We start from the raw sequence: 20,482 nt of genomic DNA, 5'->3' as shown, positions 1-20,482 counted from the left end.
GAAAGACAATGAAGCAGGTATATCAAAGGCGCATGATAAAGCATACACAAACCTCTTCACGCTGCATTTGTGCAAGGTAACTGATTAACTTTCCGCACGACGGGCAAGATAGTCCAGAACAACCTTCCTCTGGAACAGTATAAGTCAGTGCACGAACGGTCTTTTGCTCCAGATTTATATATTCCTTCCATCACTCCACAGAGCATTTTCAATGAACTTTGAGACATTCAAAAGTTTTGTTTCCATGATTTCGTCCGAAAATTCCTTCGAAAAAAATCTTCCGCAGCCTTTCTTTGCAGCCAACCCGATACATTCTTGGTAGTAGCGTCATGTTAGTAGTGCCATCCAAGATTATTTCTTGATGCTATCTGCTATTTAACATCTGCATAACCATTAGAGACGTAATATTTGTCATATGTGCCAATATTACAGCGTAAACAAGTTATAAGGAGCCGCAAATCCTAGTGTGACGTCTTAGGTGAACCGGAAAAGTAATTCAGTTATCCACGCTAAAATTAAATAAGCGCCCCCCAGAGTACGGGAGGCACATAGCGTATGACCAATAGTCGCATTTGAGAGTGTGCATGGACACTTGGATTTCACAAATACGTGTGAAAATACATAAAAACTAACTATTTGAAAAATCTGACTAATTTAGTGCATGGAAACGTAGTCATTGTTTTTATTTTACTGCTGTATTTTATTAAAATTATAGACCACTTAAAACAATTTGTATAATAATTACGACTACTAGGTTATTATTGTACAATGGTAACTCATTACTTTCTACTTAGGAGCTCTTCTCCCACCGGTTGGGTTTTATGGAGGATATTCAACTGAAGCATAGTGAGAATTTCCCAAATCTACTGGAAACTCCCTATCTGGAGGTAATGTTAGTGTTTTAATTAACCTTTTCTTAGAAGGATTTTTGTGGCAGAAAAGCAATCTACAATTACCTCACAAGGCTTTCTTGTCTCATCTTCCTTTTCTCTCAGCAGTGTGTGCTGGGCAGACATGTGAAAGAGGATTCAGTAGAAAATACAATGATACAGAAGGCGTCCCTCTCCTTACTTCGTGGACTACGTAGCCTTCTGGATTTTGGTGAAGAATGCCTTGCTGAGGAGCAGGCAAGACCTGCTCAAAACATCAGCCAACTGCAAGTTAATCTTCGCAGAAACAAGGTCTGTGTTCTTTTCATTTACACTTATACACGAAAACTCTGATCATTGCTCCTGATAAAAAGATCCCATCCATCCATCCATTTTCTACCGCTTGTCTCTGATCAAAAACTCCCTTGGTGCTCTGGGTGCATTTGTTAAAACCAGCCTCAGAAACCTTGGGGTTTTGTTTGACCCGTCAACACTTTTGGAGTGTCACGGTCGTCAACTGACCAAAAACTGTTTTTATCACCTGAGAAATATTTTAAAATCAGATCTCGAAATTATCCCATTTTGCATTGATTATTGCAATTCTGTTTCCACTTTGCTTGAACAAATCTACTCTAAGGAGTCTTCAAACTGTACAAAATGCGGCATCCAGTTTTTGACCAGTGCACCCAAAACAGTCTACATTACCCTGATGGGAAAATACCACTTCAACGACTGTTATTGCCATTGACAGTAGGACTGCTCGTTTGGAAACAGTTGTTTTTCTAACTACGACACGGAGGAACCATCCTTGCACTGACACACCCTGTTGGTGTTAGAGTATAAATATTCGGGGTTTTGTCACCAGCCGCTGGACTAGATCTGACCAATCTAAGTCCAAGACTAGATCTGACCAATCTAAGTCCAAGACTAGATCTGACCAATCTAAGTCCAAGACTAGATCTGACCAATCTAAGTCCAAGACTAGATCTGACCAATCTAAGTCCAAGACTAGATCTGACCAATCTTAAGTCCAAGACTAGATTTGACCAATCTTAAGTCCAAGACTAGATTTGACCAATCTTAAGTCCAAAACTAGATTTGACTAATCTAAGTCCAAGACTAGATCTGACCAATCTAAGTCTATGAGCATGAGCTGATGAAGCCTACTTGGATGAGAGGTGAAATATCTTCTGAGACAAACCAAACAGCCCAGTTGCGATTGATTGAATGCCCCGAGATGACAATGTCCTGGATGAATGACAAAATCCCATTATATCAAGATTTATTTGGCTTCCTGTCAAATTTTGTATTGAGTTTAACATTTTATTCCTGACTTTCAGGGTAAGACCCATTAGTATATCGCTGATTTGTTGTGCCCCTACACCTCAGGATGCAGCCTTCGGTCTTCAGGCCAGGGTGTCCTAAAGATCCCTCAAACTAATTTTAAATCCAGAGGAGACCTTGAATACCCGGCTGTAGCCTCCGTCCTCTGGAATGACTTGTACCAGTCCCTCTGTGAGCTTGACTGTGTTAACTCTTATAAGAAACATTTGAAGAATTTGCTTTTCAGAAAAGCTTTTGGTTAATGGATTTTTAACTTTCTTTGTCCTTTTATGATGGTGCCCCTGTTGTTTTAATTTAATTGTTTTTTTAATGCACCTATGTTTTGTACAGCACTTTGATTTTTATCTGTGAAAAGCGCTTTATAAATAAAATGTACTTACTCACGTACATATCAGAGAAATGTATCCAATCTGGAGTTAGAATTGTTGTTTTTCCAGAAGTTGCAGCGAGTCCTTGGTGCTCAGCTGGCTCTTGTGCAACATTTATTCCATCGTGAACTGGTAGCACTACGGGGTCAAGAGGATGAGCGAGTGCAAGTGGAGGTTCGAGCCAAAGCTTTGCAGCAGCAGTTTCTACAACAGGAAGTGGCTTCTCAATGGAGACTGCAGGTGTGTTATTGCCATTCCTCAAAAAAAATCATACACACTGTTTAGAAACAGACATGTATTTGATATTTTTATAGTTATTATTCAACGTAAAAATGCAACCACCCATACAGAAGATCAAGACCTCCTCATACAGTGAAAAACACACTTTAATACGCTCCTGAATCGCCCATCTACAGTGGCTGATAACCTGCTATGTAAGGTCCCCCAACACCCTGTCAGGCATTGGATATCACTCCCTCCCGCCTACATCGAGTTGCAGTAGGCGTTAAGCCGCTTGAAGGCAAGAAAGAACAGGACCCAAAAAATATCCCTTTAGAACTCATCTCTCATGGTGGGCATGGCAATTGTGCGCATGTGGGAGACAAAGGCTGTACCTGCGGACTTGAAGGATGCCACAATGATCACCATCTTTAAGAAGGGTGACCGCTCCATTTGCGAAAGCTACTGCGGCATATCCCTCTTCAGCATCGCTGGAAAGATTTTTGCACGGGTACTGCTTGACAGAAGAAGTCCTTCTGGAATCACGGTGCGGCTTCCGGCCATCTCGTGGCACCACTGCTTCAGAATAGGCTTTTGATAGTGTACCAAGACCAACCAGGTGGGCCACCTTGGGACGTTTAGGCTGCTTTGATAATTTCACAGATCTTGTACAGGCTCTTCACGAAGGGATGACTGGCCGCGATTTTGTCAAGAACGCCATATCTGACTCCTTCTCCATCACGACTGGACTGAAGCAGTGTTGTGTTTTCTGATCTATGAGCTTCCTGTCACAGCCTGCGGCATTCAACTTCAAGGCCGAATGGACGGAGGAAGTTTCAACACTGGGCGTCTTCGCACGTGCTGATTCACAACCTCGGTCACAGTGCTGGAGCTTCAGTATGCGGAAGACAATGCAACCCCTGTGGACACAGGTTGCAACCTCCAGACAACTATTGATCTCTTTGATAGAGCCTACTCCCGCTTTGGTCTCGCAGAGAGTCCCGGGCCATCCTCCTCCAGTCACCAGCAATGTATGACTTTGTAGAAATGTCCTTGAGACTGTGAAAGCTTTCCCTTACCTGGGAAGTTACCTCTCCGCTGATTGCACTGTGCAGAAGGATATCGACAGCAGGATTTGTGCTGCACATGCAGCATTCAGGAGGCTCTCCAAGCCTCTCTTTCTAAACCATAATCTTAGTTTCCATACCAAAATCATGGTGTTTCGAGCCGTTATTTCCACACTTCTGTACTGCTCTGAGGTGTGGGTTTTGTATAGGCGGGATGTGAAAAAGCTGTAGCGTTTGCAACAGCAGAAATTTAATGCAATCCTGAATATCACACGGCAAGACCTCGTCACCAATGAGTATGTCCTTCTCAGAGCCAACCTCCCTAGCATTGAGGCAAAGTTGGCCCGATACTGGACAGGACATGTCAGAAGAATTCCTCGTCAGATCCTGTTCTCGCAACTTGTGTCTGGCACAATTCCGCGACGAACTGAAGGCCACTCTCCTCTGCTGCAACATCGGCGCTGCCACTTTACCGCCCTGAGTGGAGGCATACTATCATTCAAGGAACAGACCGCACGGAAATTGAACAACGTTGTGTGGCAGAGGCCAGGAAACAACACAAAGAACGGCTTCTCCTTCCCCACTCACCATCCACACTTGCCTGTGATAAGTATGCCCGTTTCTTCTGCTCTGCCCTGGGCTTCAGCAGCAACATCACCCCATAAACGGCAATGATTGAGACTCAAATGATTTGTTAAATGATTCCTATCGCTCGGACACAAACAATTGCAGAGTAGAAAAAAAAGACAAATGTGACAAAATATAACTAAAAAGGCACATGAACAATCATGTTCAACTGGCAAGATACAATGGGTAATACTGTCCCACTCCAGCCTGTAGGAGGCAGTGGTGTACACAAGTACCACTCAAAGCAAGCTTTATCATAGAGGTGGGCAATACTGCAAATATTGGTATTGATCTGATACCAATGAAATGCCTGAGCACTATTACTGATTTTTCTCATCTGAATTATTTTAAGATCATTGAATGATTTTGTGATTTTGCTAAAATAAAACATAATACAAATATTTTAAGCAAACAAAAAAATGTTTTTGAACAATGCAATACATAAAATACAGCCCATACAAAATAAATCACAAACCATATACAAACCTAAACTAAATAAGACAATGTATCAATATCAACAAAATAATACAAGTATTCTCTTTTATTACATACAGTTGTAAAGTAAATTGTGCAAACTAAACTACTATGTTCTCTTATTTAAATCCTGTTGTCTTAGTTTTTACCCTAAAACCCTTCAGTGTCCAATAACTTATTCTGAGTTCGTAAACAATATCTACAACACAACAAAAAACCCACAGATATTTGTGGAAATAAACTGAAAAATATCAACTTCATTGTTTGTTATCATTACTATCGATATTTGGATCGATACAGTCACCTACTGAGTGTATTTTAAAGTTTTGGTTCCTTCAGCATGACTGTTGTTTTTGTATCAAACAAACATGTTTGTGTCAATTTCCATCAAATGATAAGGTAAAAATTTAACAGCTTAATAATTGGATTTGCTGCAGGAGTGGATGCGCTGGGAGAATAATTGCGGTCAGCTTGGGAGGCTGCTTGACGAGCTCGAAGTCTCCGTCAGTAGTGCAGAAGCAGCAAAAGACGATGAGGAGGAGTCCTTTGTACAACACAGACTGCATGCTTGCCAGGTAAGTGAAAGCGGTCTTTGGGTTCAGTCATCCTGAAGAGGGATTTGTGAGGTCAGAGGTCACTAATGTTGAACAAGAGGGCTTGGTTTACGATTCATGTCAAAAGGAGTTAAGTCAGAGCTCTGAAGTTCTTGGAAAGCAAACTTAACAAACCATATCTTGTTTTGTGCACTGCATGCTGGAACAGAAAGGGTCTTTCCCAGCATGTTCCCACATGTCCAAAATGTCTTTGTAGGAGAAACTAAGTGGTTACTGACTTGAGGTGCTTCCAGGTACTTTTGTCCGCATAATAATAAAGAGCACTTGGAATAATACATTGTCTCCTACAAAGGGATGGGTACCTTTTGTTTTGTTTTTTAACATTTAAATCGATACCGGTATTCAATGGTACCAATTTTTGTTGCTTTTGTGTTTAAAAATGTCAATAGTTAAAAAAAAAAACTTTTTAAAATCATTTGCTGTTCAGTTTTTTTGTTTTCTTACACTTCTGTCTCATTGCAAGTACTGTGCTGTACTGACAGGAGACTTTGCATGCAGTTGCAATTCCAAGACGTTAGATGGCAGTAGTGACTACAGTGTGTTGCCTTAGCCAGGAAGTAGTCTTTGCCATTAAGTTTAATGTCCCAGTCTTTTATTTTGTTGTGACTACAAAGTGTACTGTACAATACTAAAAGTATAGTATTTATTTACACAGCAGCTGTTTGTTTGTAACGTGCATGTTAGTTTGAGTACCAAATTTGGAGTTGTTGAAATCGCCATGTAAAATCCTTACTACTAATTGGTAGCATGTCTATGGCAAATCCAATGTAAATTAGCATCGACCTAGCACGTTTTAAAAAGTGGAGCCTTGCTGTACTTTTGAACGCCGCCTTCTTGTTTTGGCATGGGAAATTGTAACATTACCTCGAGGCAGTCCAGCAGAGTATGCTCTGAGTGCTCGACTACTTATTTCTTGGCCAAGTGCTTGAACCGGTGCTGAGGCTGCAACTGGATGTGATGGTACGTGCAACAAAAGGTGTCAAAATATGGCACTGTTTGATTTTGCGTGAACCAATACCCAGTAATACTGACAGACTTAAGTTGGTGCGTATAAAAGAACCAAATTCTGTACCTATCCCTACAATGTAACTGGTGTTTGGGGAGAGGGGCGTAGATGACTTCATTGTCTATATTGTATAATTGGCTGTGACAAAAAATTATGTGTGGACGAGTAAAACTGAACTTTTTGGTTTGTATCTCAAGAAATGTTCAACATTATTTAATTTTTTTTAACCTACAAACACAGTTATAGACTTATTGAGTGTTGGTTTCATTTTTGTGTTGTTGAAGATATTTTTTTAATCTTCCTTAAAAATGGGGTCAGGGAAAAACATTTTGTGGCAGTGCAAATTTAATTGTGTCGAGGCACTTCTGTTAAATGAGTGAAAGTGAAACACTAGTAAGTTTACTTTTTTCACTTTTCATTTCTTTCATTTTATATTGTTTTGTTCTTCCCTTAGTTATTGCAGTTCACTTTTACTGCTGCCCTGTCTTCCTCTTGACGTTTTACGATCCAAACAGACTCCCAGTTGGCCCCTCAGTGTTCTTTTTCGATGCTGGCTAAGAGAGTTCGATTTAAGTTCAATGTTGTTGATTCTCATTGTCACCCCAGCAAACTCTGGTCCAGTTGGACGGGAGCAGAGGTGCTCTGGGACTGTTCCTGGATCAGAGACGTGAGCTGCGAGCAGATCTGTCGTTTGCGCCCTCAGTCATTCAGGCAGGTGGCGCTCTGGAGCTGCGTTGGCGGAGTGTGTACAGCCGCACGGAGCATGAGGTTCAGCGCTGCAGCGTCATCCGGGACAGCTGGGTCAGGTAGGCCATCCATGAGCGTTCAGCTACTTCCTGTTTAGTATGAGAAGGTCAGATTGTTGCACTTTTTGTGACGTTTTGGTCCAAGCTACTAAAGTCACATTTGTGCTGATCTAATGCAATAAATCCCAACCAATAACTGAACTTTACAATGGTGTGGGAATATGCCACGTCTATGGTTATCTTTGTTGCCTATCACAATGCTATCTAGTAGATTTATCTGGAACATGACATCAGAGCAAATTAAACCAGGCTTGTCTTATCAGCCTTGGAACTTCTCTCCTCCCAGAGTCATGTTCTGCTTCGCTAGCTGTGCTGACGACGTATGTGTTGGACTTGTCCTCCCCACAGATTCCAGACGCATTTTGCCTCCGTTAGTAAATGGTTGCTTGACAGCAACAAACAACTGAAGATTTGCCGCAGTCTTGCTGAGTCGAACCAGGAGAGCGTTTGTAGGGGTCTCCTGCAGCTGCTGGTGAGGAACTCAACACACCAAGTAATATCTGACTAACCACAAGTTAATGCAGAAAATGTTAGGAGTATTAGAGGGACTCTGGGAATACAATAGATGGGTTTATGAGCCTCCCTCAGACAAAGTATGTATGACAGTAAAGTTGAGGCTTCCCCTTCTCCCTGGAAAACAAATGTTCTGCTCACAACAGGAACTAAAAGTCCATCATTTTTACCCTTGACATGGCATAGATTTCTTTAGTTTTCTCAAGCTGCTGCTCTTCCCTTGAAGTCTTCTCACGCCTCCCAGATGGCGCACTTTGAAAACCCCTGCGATAGATATATTACTCCGTAATAGTGATCATGAAGTAATATTTTTCTTTGAATAAACTAAAAATTAAAAAAAAAAAAGAAACATTTTTTAAAAAAAAGAAGAAAAAAAAAAGAAAAGAAAAACACAGCCTCCATGTCACTTTTAAGTTAACTTGTACTGTTGCATCATAGTAAATAATAAATAAATAATAAATGGGTTATACTTGTATAGCGCTTTTCTACCTTCAAGGTACTCAAAGCGCTTTGACAGTATTTCCACATTTACCCATTCACACACACATTCACACACTGATGGCGGGAGCTGCCATGCAAGGCGCTAACCAGCAGCCATCAGAGGCAAAGGGTGAAGTGTCTTGCCCAAGGACACAACGGACGTGACTAGGAAGGTAGAAGGTGGGAATTAATAATATTAATAATAATAATATTATTTAGAAATGTAAATCTTACAACAATTCACCGGTCAATTCGATTCTGATTCTTGGGATGAATCAGAATAAGTTCTGAATCGTTGATTTTCCTCCTTTTAGAATTGAGTCTGAATAGTCGATTCTCCTCCTTTCAGAACTGACTCTGAATCGTCATTTCTCCTCTATTCACAATTGATTATCCTCCATTCACTCTACCTAAATATTTTCAAAACAAGTTACAGGCTACCAAAGTTGCTTCGGCTTCTGACGTGTGACATATATGCGCAGCAAGCAAAATTGATTCTTAAAAATTTTGAAGCGTTTCAGAATCGTAATAAACAAGATTCGGATGTGAATCGACTTTTTTCCAGCACCCTTACTATTGTCAGTTGTATAAAATCTATAACACTACATTGTTTCTCATAATGTGGGAAACAACCTGCTCCAATAGAATTTTGGAGTTTATACTGTATACCTGTATTAAAATGACTGATGTTGGGGAAGAATACGTTTTTGATGATTTAAACAAGTACTTCATTCTATCTGTAGTTGTCTTGGACATGAACCACATGGGCAATTGCACGAGACGGCATTCTCTTGGGGGCGCCATCAGAATGAAGTAGGAAAAAAAGAATAATTTTCTATACTAAACAAAACAGGATATTGTCAGCTGCAGCCACGCCACAACATCAACAAATTAAAATATTTTCCTGGCCCCCACCTACTTAACAGTCAAAAATCAGTCGGTCACGGAAATCACAGAACCCTTACCGTCACAATTAACTTCCAGGCAAGGGCGCCATTGAAGCACCACCGGTCTTACTTACTGGAGTTGCACAGGATAAATAGCATGTTTTGGATGTATGGATGGTTCATTGTTTGCCTCCAAAGACCCAAAGTGTTTTTCTGTTTCAGGTCAAGACTGAAATTATAAATTAAATTCCCATTCAGGCTCTAAACTAACTATACCACAGTACATCATGTATTACCATAGCATTGACATATTAAAAACATTATTAATGAATAAGCGCCACAAACATGACTCAGAAAACTCAAATAAATTGAAAATCAAAAAAGTACTGAAAGAAATAGGAAGTTCAGTATAAAAAGCAGTCCAGTGTAGTTTGCATAGTTACACAACCGTTTCTTTTGTAAGTTAAACTGCAACAACCATCTCCAACCTGCAGGACTTCTCCAGAGAGATGGAGGCCGCATCTATTCACAAAGAATCGGCGTCCAGAGAAGCTGCTCGGCTGCTTCGTTTGAAGGAAACTGAATGTCCTCACCTGAGAGCTCGTCTCACAAAGCTGGAGGCCGGCTGGTGCAAGCTCACCGCTGAAGTGACAAATATCCAAGACCAGCTGCAACAGGTACTGCTACTCTCTAATACAATGGTTTTCAATCTTTTTTCACCACCTACTACTTCAGAAAAAAACTTGGCTGTCCAAGTGCCACCAAAATGACTAACATTAAAATACAGTAACGTAGTAGGTCTATCATCGTCATTAAAAACGAGGCAAAGATTTTATTTAACAAGAATATTTAATATTTTGGGCCACTGTAACATTACACACAGTTTGAACAGTAACACTGTTTGAATATAGAAAAAGAAAACACTGTACTTTAATCAGGTGATTCTTTGGTGTACCAATTGATAGTCTGCATACACAGTTTGAGAATCACTGCTCTTATTATAAGACCGGCAAAGTTTATTTATAGAGCATAAAGCATTTCAAAATTCTTTAAAGATGCATGAAATTTACAAGAAGGCAAATTAAATAATGAATAAAAATCAAATAATTAAAATCATGAATTACAGTAATTCCATTAAAATCAAAGTATAGATAAAATACTATTTTGTCATATGTGCAGTGTTTTCCACCTTGACCATTGCTAAAGTTGAGGTTGGTCTTTTCTGGAAGTCTATTCCAAATTTCAGGGTTACACAATTGAAATGCAGCTTGACCCTTTTTGGTCCCGACTTTGAGCACTAGCAGGAGACCATTCTCAGAGATTCAAATTTGAGTCAATTATTACCCCTAGTTTTCTAACCTGATTATTAGGTTTTAAAAAGGATGTTTTTGAGACTGGTAACATGTTTTCTTTGCTTCTGTGGGCCACAGACAATGATTAAAGTTTTGTCTGTGTTTAGCTGAAGAAAATTGTTTCGCAACCACACACGGATTGGTTTGATGCAGTGACAAAGCCAGTCAACAGGCCAATGCTGTCAGTAGCTGCATTTCCATTGCAGTTTTTCGCAAAATAAAAGTGAGATTTCCCAAATTTCGACAATGTACATTTGCGATTTGCGACTTGCGTCATGAGCCGTAAGCCTCGTAAAATCTTGTCCCGCGAGACCCTGCTTTGATGAAGATGGATGCTTTGCGATTCCGTGGTTTTGAAACTGCGATTACAATTGCACCCACTGCTGTTGCCGTGATTGTCAATAGAAGACGAAAGCAGCGGGGTGATCGCTCAAAGGCAAAGTTCCTTACGTATGGCAGCGGTCACGAATAAGGGATATTTGGCAGGGAACTGTGAACGAGGAATTCACAGACGATTTGTGGATTCAGGCATGTGAGTCTCTCCGTGCATGCGGGTCGGTCTCTATTGCCAGGAAGGGACCTGCGAGATGACCCGTCTGCCCTAGTTGTCTTGTCCTGCATCAGCGCTCTGCCGGTTTGGTGTTTAGGTGCACTGTAAATGCAAAAACTTCAATATTGAAAAGTCTGGGAAAAACCACCTCATGAGAGCGTAAACATTTTTTTTGCGATATTTGAGATGTTGGGTGTTTTCATTACCAGTTTCTTATTGCAATATTTAGGTTTTACACATTTCTAGAGGTAATGGAAACGCAGCTAGTGACACGTAGATCTGAGTTTCATTTTCATCGTTGTAGTGGGACACATTGTAGCTGCTTATTAGCTGGCCTAGTGGCAGCATGTACAAACTGAACCATAGGGGTCTCAGAATTGACCCCTGATAGCCATTTGGTCTGAGACACAGTTAACATTTCCAACAAAGTATGTCCTGTGATGGGAGAGGACTTGAACCAGTTAAGAGCAGAACCCAATATTCCCTCAAAGTTTTCTAACCTCTGTAATAAGATTGCATAGTCAACTGTGTCAAATGCAGTGCTCAAGTCCAGCAGAACAAAGACTTCAGACTTTGCCTGTCTGTGTTCAGGCGGATAATGTACATTGATATCAGTTTACAATATCTCACGAAAGTAGCTCTTTTATTGCAACAGCCATTTTGATACAATATATACCATAGAAATAAATCTTTGATGTACTTGGACTAGACCAGTGGTCCCCAACCTTTTTGTAACTGCAAAATTAGTCCCACGACCTGGGGGGGGTGATTTTTTTTTATTTTTTTTTTTGGTCATAAAAAAATACAATCATGTGTGCTTACCCTGTATCCCTGCAGACTGTATTGATCTATATTAATATATAATGTAGGAAACAGAAATATTAATAACAGAAAGAAACAACCCTTTTGTGTGAATGAGTGTGAATGAGTGTAAATGGGGGAGGGAGGTTTTTTGGGTTGGTGCACTAATTGTAAGTGTATCTTGTGTTTTTTATGTTGATTTAATAAAAAAATGTTTTAATTTTTTTATTCTTGTGCGATCCACAGACCGGTACCGGGCCGGTGGTTGGGGACCACTGGACTAGACAATGTAGCCTTTGATAATGATGCTACTATCACTATTTCTGCCACTGTTGTCTTGCTACTCGTTTGTTGCCAGATATATAGACAACAGTGTGTTGAGTCATTTCCAGTGAATTGTAAATATATGCCGCTATACAATCTGTACACAGACTACTCAGTTTAATTTCTATTGTTATCCCTTTTTATCTAAATGCTAAAATGTAAGGGGTACACTGACTTTTGTCAGATACTGTATATTTACCAATCACATGAACTCTCTTGGACAAGATCACGGGTACAAGCGGCCGAAATGAGTTTCCTCCGCCGGGTGGCGGGGCTCTCCCTTAGAGATAGGGTGAGAAGCTCTGCCATCCAGAAGGAGCTCAGAGTAAAGCCGCTGCTCCTCCACATCGAGAGGAGCCAGATTAGGCGGTTCGGGCATCTGCTCAGGATGCCACCTGAACGCCTCCCTAGGGAGGTGTTTAGGGCACGTCCGACCGGCAGGAGGCCAAGGGGAAGACCCAGGACATGTTGGGAAGACTGTCTCCCGTCTGGCCTGGGAACGCCTCGGGATCCCCCGGGAGGAGCTGGACGAAGTGGCTGGGGAGAGGGATGTCTGGGCTTCTCTGCTTAGGCTGCGGCCCCAGCGACCCGACCTCGGATAAGCGGAAGTACATGGATGGATGGATGAACTCTCTTGTGCATGACAAATTAGTCCTTTGTTAAATTGAGATTTCATCAAGAGCTGCCAGTTTTCAAAAATAACTGTTTCAGTCCAGGGAGGGAAAACAATTTCAGTCACGCTGTGATTGAGAGCAAAATCTGAGAATTGGGAGGACACCTCATTTGTACCTTACCATTTATGACCTTGACTACAAATATTCCACATCTGAATATGTTTTGGTTTAAAGTGTGCATCTCTCTGATTTGGGATGATTCACTGATTTGATATGTACAGTATCTACATGCATGGAGTTCAATACAATTCAGAAACGATTCATTTTAAAATCTAATGATTTGATGCAATCTGGTATAGATTGTTATTGTTTAAAGTAGATTTACATTTTTACATTGTAAATGATCCTACTGGATGTCAGTTCTTTAAACGTGGCACTGTTTATCTTTAAATATATATACTTTACAAAAGACCTGTAAGCAAGCCTTTGTGTTGCTTTTGACATAGCATACAAAACCATATCATGTTTATTAGTGTAACACATTACTTTTGAAGAACTTTGTAAACCCACACTCACAATAAAAACAGACTTAATATAACATGTTCCCAATTGGCACAAATCGGCTTCATTCTTTACTTTATTTAACGGCTCTTAAAATGCTGTCGACTTGTACCGAGGCGCCACTGTATCTATCATGTCCCTCGTTCGCTATAACACTGTACAGTGTCAAGTCTCTATCAATTAAACAAGCTATTAAACACCTTACCCAGGCTCAAACTGACTTATGAACACGTGTTGCTAATGCTGTACTTCAGCAATGTTTAAGTCTTTGCATATAGCAACAGTTTTATCAGTTTTAACAGTTTTCGTTTTAGGGACCCTTGTACCGATACACTTTTTTTTTTTAAAGGGGTCATATTAGGATTGTTTTTCTCTTTTCAATGATTCCAACCAAACCTTCTCAAATCTGGTTTAAATCACTAGACTCACACATCAATCAGTTTCTTTGGAAGAGTAAACCAGCACGAATCAGCCTTAAAACTTTACAAAAACCCAAAGAATACGGGGGTCTAGAACTCCCAAACTTTTCCTATTACTTCCTTGCAAATAAACTACAATATATATTAAAATGGATCAATCCCACTTTATTGGATAGTTTATGGTTAGAGATTGAACAATCACTTAGCCAGGAGATCCCAATTTCTAACTTGCACTTTATTAGCCAAAGTCTCCGAAAATACAACTGCTTCAAAAGTATTAACATACGCACTACCTTAACAGCTTGGTGGGAGTTTTTGAAAATAACTGGGTCCCCGCTCACTCCCTGTCAATTTACGCCTATTTGGAATAATCCTGATTTTCTTTTAATTAAGAAGCCATTGAACTTTCCAACATGGTATGATAAGGGAGTCAGATGCCTTGGGGATATCATCAATGCAAACAGTTTTATCTCTTTTAAAAGTTTAATAACACAATATGCAATCAATCCTAATAAATTCCTAGAATATATACAAATCAAATCTGTAATTGGCGCAAGATTCAACAAAACAACATGGGAAAGTAATCATACGACCGTTAAATTCTTCAAAACATCTGCCCCCAAAGCTTTATCCAAATTATATGCTCTCTTATCAAAAATAGATAACACAATAAGTATCCCAACTTCCAAATGGCACTCAGACGTATCCACAAGCCTTGACCCAGAATTCTGGAAACAAATATGCCTCAATACTTCTCGTTTGATTAAGAATCCGAATTTACGACTGATTCAGCTCAAAATACATTACAGAATACATTACACCGGTCTAAGAATGTATAAAATGGGTTTAGCTGACTCTAACATTTGTGTACACTGCTCAGATAATAAAGTCGATAACTACTTACACTCAATGTGGTCCTGTGCTCCCGTGAGTAACTTTTGGCTTGGAGTGTGCGAGAACCTATCATTAGCGTTGGAGATTCCTATTCCCATCTCCCCCGCACTCTGCCTGTTGGGTGATCTCTCCGCAACTGACCTTGATATAAACAAAACATACCTCCTTATAAATGCATTAGGCATCGCCAAGAAAACTATTCTCATAAATTGGAAATCAAAAAATAATTTATGTATAAACCTTTACAAAAACATTTTATTAGATTATGTAGTTATGGAAAGAATGTCCGCTGAATCAAAACAACAACTGACAGAATTCAGATCTCTTTGGGCACCGCTAATTAATTTCCTGACCTGACTCCCATGGGGGCCGGGGCTGGGGCTCTGTCCCGGGGGTCTTGCACCGTGGGTGGGGGGTCATGGGTGCCGGGAGAGCCGTGTGCCGCGGGGTCGGGTGGGCCTGGGGTGTGTTCCCTGGTGCCGGCCTGGTGGGCCGATCCATGAGTGGTCTGGGGGCCGGGGGTGGATGGGGGTGCCTGGGCGGGGGTTGGGGTGCGGGTGGGGCTGTTGGGGGCGGCCGCCTTGGGTTGGGCGGGGGGCTGTCCCTCTCGTGGGTGGTGGGGTGGGGGGTTGCGCCCGTGGGGCCGGGGCCTTGCCGCTGTCGGGCGGGAGCCGGCTCATGCCCCTCTGGCCCCGGGTGTCCGTGGGCTTCCTCCTTCCCCTGGGGCACGGGGCGGGGTCTGCCCGGGGTCGCCCTACGCTGCGGCTGTGCGGGCCCGTCTGGTGCCGGGTTGGGGGGGCTGCTTGCCTCCCTTGTTTGGGCCCCGGCGGTGCTGCCCGACTGCCCTGCGGGTCCCCCTCCAGGGGCGGATTAAGAAATTTTGGCCCCCTGGGCCTGACATGGTCTTGGCCCCTCAACCCCCCGCGCGTGTGGGCGCACACACACGCACGCACTATGCAAGAAATACTGTATACTGTGAACAGACATGCACACTGTACTGTACAGAAGAGTGCACATACTGCACACACACTATTAGGTATACCACACAGACACTGACAAGCACAGGTTTCACACAGACACAGGGGGAGGGGATAAATGGCCTAAAAATAAACATTTTTGAAAATGATTACGCCCACTTCAGTGATGGTGCATTGGGTCATTTGAGAGATATTATGTATTGGAAGTTGGTAGCTATCATGAAATAAACCCCCCAACCCACCCAAAAAACTAAATCGGACATGATTTTTGCCCCCTTTTCCTCCCTTCTATCATTAAAAATAAAATAATATCTTAGGAAAACACATTGGCATAACGGCAGCTGTGCAGCAAATTGAGGCTCAAAGTCTGTATCTATTTGTGGTTAAGCTTGAGGAGAAGGAGAAAGGTAAAATGATAACATGCATCGGAGAGCACCACAAAGAAAGGTGTAGGCCAGTTCATGGTACAAGGGCTGCATGCAGGTCAAGATAGCCCATTTCCAAGAATGCTATAGTGGCTGGACAGGCACTGGACATGTCCTGAACTCAGTGTCAGACGTGGCTGCCGAATACTTGGATGAAGTGAAGCAGCTGACAGATCTCATGCTGCCCCATCTGAAGACTGTCCTGGCCAGGCAGAGGATGGATGAGGAGACCTTCCCAATGGACCCTGTCAGTGAACAGGCTAGTAACATTGATGGCACCCCTGTGCACAACATTGGGATGGAGAGACAATGTGGCAAGGTGGACTACAAACTGAAGAAGTTGGGCACACTGAACGCAGTCAATAGGTCAATAATTTTACAGAAGAGCCAGGAGCTTCAGAGGTTTCAAGGCAGCAGCACAAGCAAAAAGGGAGGTTGAACTCAACTGGAGTAAATTCATGAAGGCAAAATTCGAGAGTAGGGCAGATGAGAAACAAGAGATGGCTCAAAGAAAGGAGAGTAAGAGACTAGACATGCTGGACACACTGAAATCTTTTGATGGCCCCTTCACGATAGTGGGGAAGTTGAAAAGTTCCTTGTGGATGAAAGTCTGCACAAGAATGCAAAGCTGCAGAGAATGAAGCTTGAGGTTCAGTTTGCCAGAGAAAGCACCAAGCTTCTGCCTAAAGTCAATCCTATCTTCACAATCCAGGTGACACTTCCCAGAAATGGCAAAAGTGCAATTCTCCAAGTCATAATGGATACTTAGAATTTTATGGTGGTGGTAAGTATTCATGAAAACAGGTAGCCTAACATTAGTGAATGGGTGAATTCTGGAAATAACCTAAAAATCTTACACAGTGCACCTTTAAGCAAGGGGTTTCTTTCGTGCTTTCAATTTTGCAAAATCATCCACCACATCATTGAAGTCCAACTCTCTTGTCAGCTCACTCTCAATTGCCATTAGAGATAACGCATTTAATCTTTTCTGAGTCATTCTTGTGCGCAGCTCATTTTTTACTCTTGACAAAAGAGAGAATGAGCGTTCTCCCTCACAGTTACTGACCGGTAGAGTGAGAAAAATCTGTAGCGCAATGTATGTATTAGGAAACGTAGGCTGTAGTCCAAAATGTATTATTGTTTTGAGCAGTCCTGAAGGGGTCCTCTCCTCATCAGTGTTGTTGAGCTGTATAAAAGATTTGAACTGTATAAGCTCCTGTCCAAGACTTTCATTGAGGTCAGATGGGTATGATTCAGTGAGAATCTTGGCCTTGTGAAGGACTGAAGCATTGGACTCTGTATCCAAAGAGAAAAGGACACTGAACAAATTGTTCAGATGTTTGTAGGCCTCCAGACGGTGATTAAGGCTTGAACTCAGTTGATCAATAGAGGCAATAAATGTCTCTATTTGAAACAGTTGCCTTCCCTCAAGCACAACATCTGGGGATGCTGATTCATCAGCAAACTTTTTACGTTTCCTCGTCCGTTCAGCCCTGTAAGATGGGGTGCCACCCAACATGTTTAAGGCTTTCTGCTCAAAATGATCAAATAGATCTCTTTGGGAGAGAACAAAGGTGCGCAGAGATTCCAGCAATCTAACTGCTGTACCAAGGTCCATGTCTGCTTTTTGAAGTTGCAGACTTGTGGCCTGAAATCTGGACAGAACAGTGTCCCAAAAGCCTGCCATGAAGGCCATCTCAAGTGAATCCAGCTTCCGCACTAGACTGTCAGCTTCAGTTCGTGTGTCTCGTTTCTCTGTGTCATCAGTGGAAATAACCTGTAGTGCAGGGGCGGATTAAGAAATTTTGGCCCCCTGGGCCTGACATGGTCTTGGCCCCTCAACCCCCCGCGCGTGTGGGCGCACACACACGCACGCACTATGCAAGAAATACTGTATACTGTGAACAGACATGCACACTGTACTGTACAGAAGAGTGCACATACTGCACACACACTATTAGGTATACCACACAGACACTGACAAGCACAGGTTTCACACAGACACAGGGGGAGGGGATAAATGGCCTAAAAATAAACATTTTTGAAAATGATTACGCCCACTTCAGTGATGGTGCATTGGGTCATTTGAGAGATATTATGTATTGGAAGTTGGTAGCTATCATGAAATAAACCCCCCAACCCACCCAAAAAACTAAATCGGACATGATTTTTGCCCCCTTTTCCTCCCTTCTATCATTAAAAATAAAATAATATCTTAGGAAAACACATTGGCATAACGGCAGCTGTGCAGCAAATTGAGGCTCAAAGTCTGTATCTATTTGTGGTTAAGCTTGAGGAGAAGGAGAAAGGTAAAATGATAACATGCATCGGAGAGCACCACAAAGAAAGGTGTAGGCCAGTTCATGGTACAAGGGCTGCATGCAGGTCAAGATAGCCCATTTCCAAGAATGCTATAGTGGCTGGACAGGCACTGGACATGTCCTGAACTCAGTGTCAGACGTGGCTGCCGAATACTTGGATGAAGTGAAGCAGCTGACAGATCTCATGCTGCCCCATCTGAAGACTGTCCTGGCCAGGCAGAGGATGGATGAGGAGACCTTCCCAATGGACCCTGTCAGTGAACAGGCTAGTAACATTGATGGCACCCCTGTGCACAACATTGGGATGGAGAGACAATGTGGCAAGGTGGACTACAAACTGAAGAAGTTGGGCACACTGAACGCAGTCAATAGGTCAATAATTTTACAGAAGAGCCAGGAGCTTCAGAGGTTTCAAGGCAGCAGCACAAGCAAAAAGGGAGGTTGAACTCAACTGGAGTAAATTCATGAAGGCAAAATTCGAGAGTAGGGCAGATGAGAAACAAGAGATGGCTCAAAGAAAGGAGAGTAAGAGACTAGACATGCTGGACACACTGAAATCTTTTGATGGCCCCTTCACGATAGTGGGGAAGTTGAAAAGTTCCTTGTGGATGAAAGTCTGCACAAGAATGCAAAGCTGCAGAGAATGAAGCTTGAGGTTCAGTTTGCCAGAGAAAGCACCAAGCTTCTGCCTAAAGTCAATCCTATCTTCACAATCCAGGTGACACTTCCCAGAAATGGCAAAAGTGCAATTCTCCAAGTCATAATGGATACTTAGAATTTTATGGTGGTGGTAAGTATTCATGAAAACAGGTAGCCTAACATTAGTGAATGGGTGAATTCTGGAAATAACCTAAAAATCTTACACAGTGCACCTTTAAGCAAGGGGTTTCTTTCGTGCTTTCAATTTTGCAAAATCATCCACCACATCATTGAAGTCCAACTCTCTTGTCAGCTCACTCTCAATTGCCATTAGAGATAACGCATTTAATCTTTTCTGAGTCATTCTTGTGCGCAGCTCATTTTTTACTCTTGACAAAAGAGAGAATGAGCGTTCTCCCTCACAGTTACTGACCGGTAGAGTGAGAAAAATCTGTAGCGCAATGTATGTATTAGGAAACGTAGGCTGTAGTCCAAAATGTATTATTGTTTTGAGCAGTCCTGAAGGGGTCCTCTCCTCATCAGTGTTGTTGAGCTGTATAAAAGATTTGAACTGTATAAGCTCCTGTCCAAGACTTTCATTGAGGTCAGATGGGTATGATTCAGTGAGAATCTTGGCCTTGTGAAGGACTGAAGCATTGGACTCTGTATCCAAAGAGAAAAGGACACTGAACAAATTGTTCAGATGTTTGTAGGCCTCCAGACGGTGATTAAGGCTTGAACTCAGTTGATCAATAGAGGCAATAAATGTCTCTATTTGAAACAGTTGCCTTCCCTCAAGCACAACATCTGGGGATGCTGATTCATCAGCAAACTTTTTACGTTTCCTCGTCCGTTCAGCCCTGTAAGATGGGGTGCCACCCAACATGTTTAAGGCTTTCTGCTCAAAATGATCAAATAGATCTCTTTGGGAGAGAACAAAGGTGCGCAGAGATTCCAGCAATCTAACTGCTGTACCAAGGTCCATGTCTGCTTTTTGAAGTTGCAGACTTGTGGCCTGAAATCTGGACAGAACAGTGTCCCAAAAGCCTGCCATGAAGGCCATCTCAAGTGAATCCAGCTTCCGCACTAGACTGTCAGCTTCAGTTCGTGTGTCTCGTTTCTCTGTGTCATCAGTGGAAATAACCTGTAGTGCTGCTTTTATTTTACTGTAGTTCTGCCACAGTGCTTTGGTAGATTCTGCACGGCAACTCCAACGCGTGTTGGATAAAGCTTTAAGTGTGAGATCTATGTTGGAATTGCCAAATACCCTGTCCCATCGGTGTGTGGATGCAGTTGTGAAGTTGTAAATAGACTGAATCAAGTCAAAATAC

At 42.0% G+C, this 20,482-nt stretch overlaps 1 protein-coding gene across 1 annotated transcript in view; it reads left to right on the top strand.

The window, feature by feature from the left end:
- LOC133640910 (nesprin-1-like) overlaps positions 1 to 20,482 on the top strand; it is a 228,250-nt gene that overhangs the window by 87,119 nt on the left and 120,649 nt on the right. Inside the window, exons 33-39 of the mRNA XM_062034594.1 lie at positions 795 to 887; positions 996 to 1,181; positions 2,651 to 2,821; positions 5,406 to 5,543; positions 7,195 to 7,394; positions 7,743 to 7,866; positions 9,769 to 9,951. Of these exons, the coding sequence (XP_061890578.1) occupies positions 795 to 887; positions 996 to 1,181; positions 2,651 to 2,821; positions 5,406 to 5,543; positions 7,195 to 7,394; positions 7,743 to 7,866; positions 9,769 to 9,951 (1,095 nt within the window). The remainder of the gene's footprint in view (positions 1 to 794; positions 888 to 995; positions 1,182 to 2,650; positions 2,822 to 5,405; positions 5,544 to 7,194; positions 7,395 to 7,742; positions 7,867 to 9,768; positions 9,952 to 20,482) is intronic.

Source organism: Entelurus aequoreus, linkage group LG23 (genome assembly GCF_033978785.1).
Source record: "Entelurus aequoreus isolate RoL-2023_Sb linkage group LG23, RoL_Eaeq_v1.1, whole genome shotgun sequence".
Classification (NCBI taxonomy): domain Eukaryota; kingdom Metazoa; phylum Chordata; class Actinopteri; order Syngnathiformes; family Syngnathidae; genus Entelurus; species Entelurus aequoreus.
The sequence above is the reverse complement of the archived record's forward strand: the minus strand, read 5'-3'. Positions and strand labels throughout refer to the sequence as shown.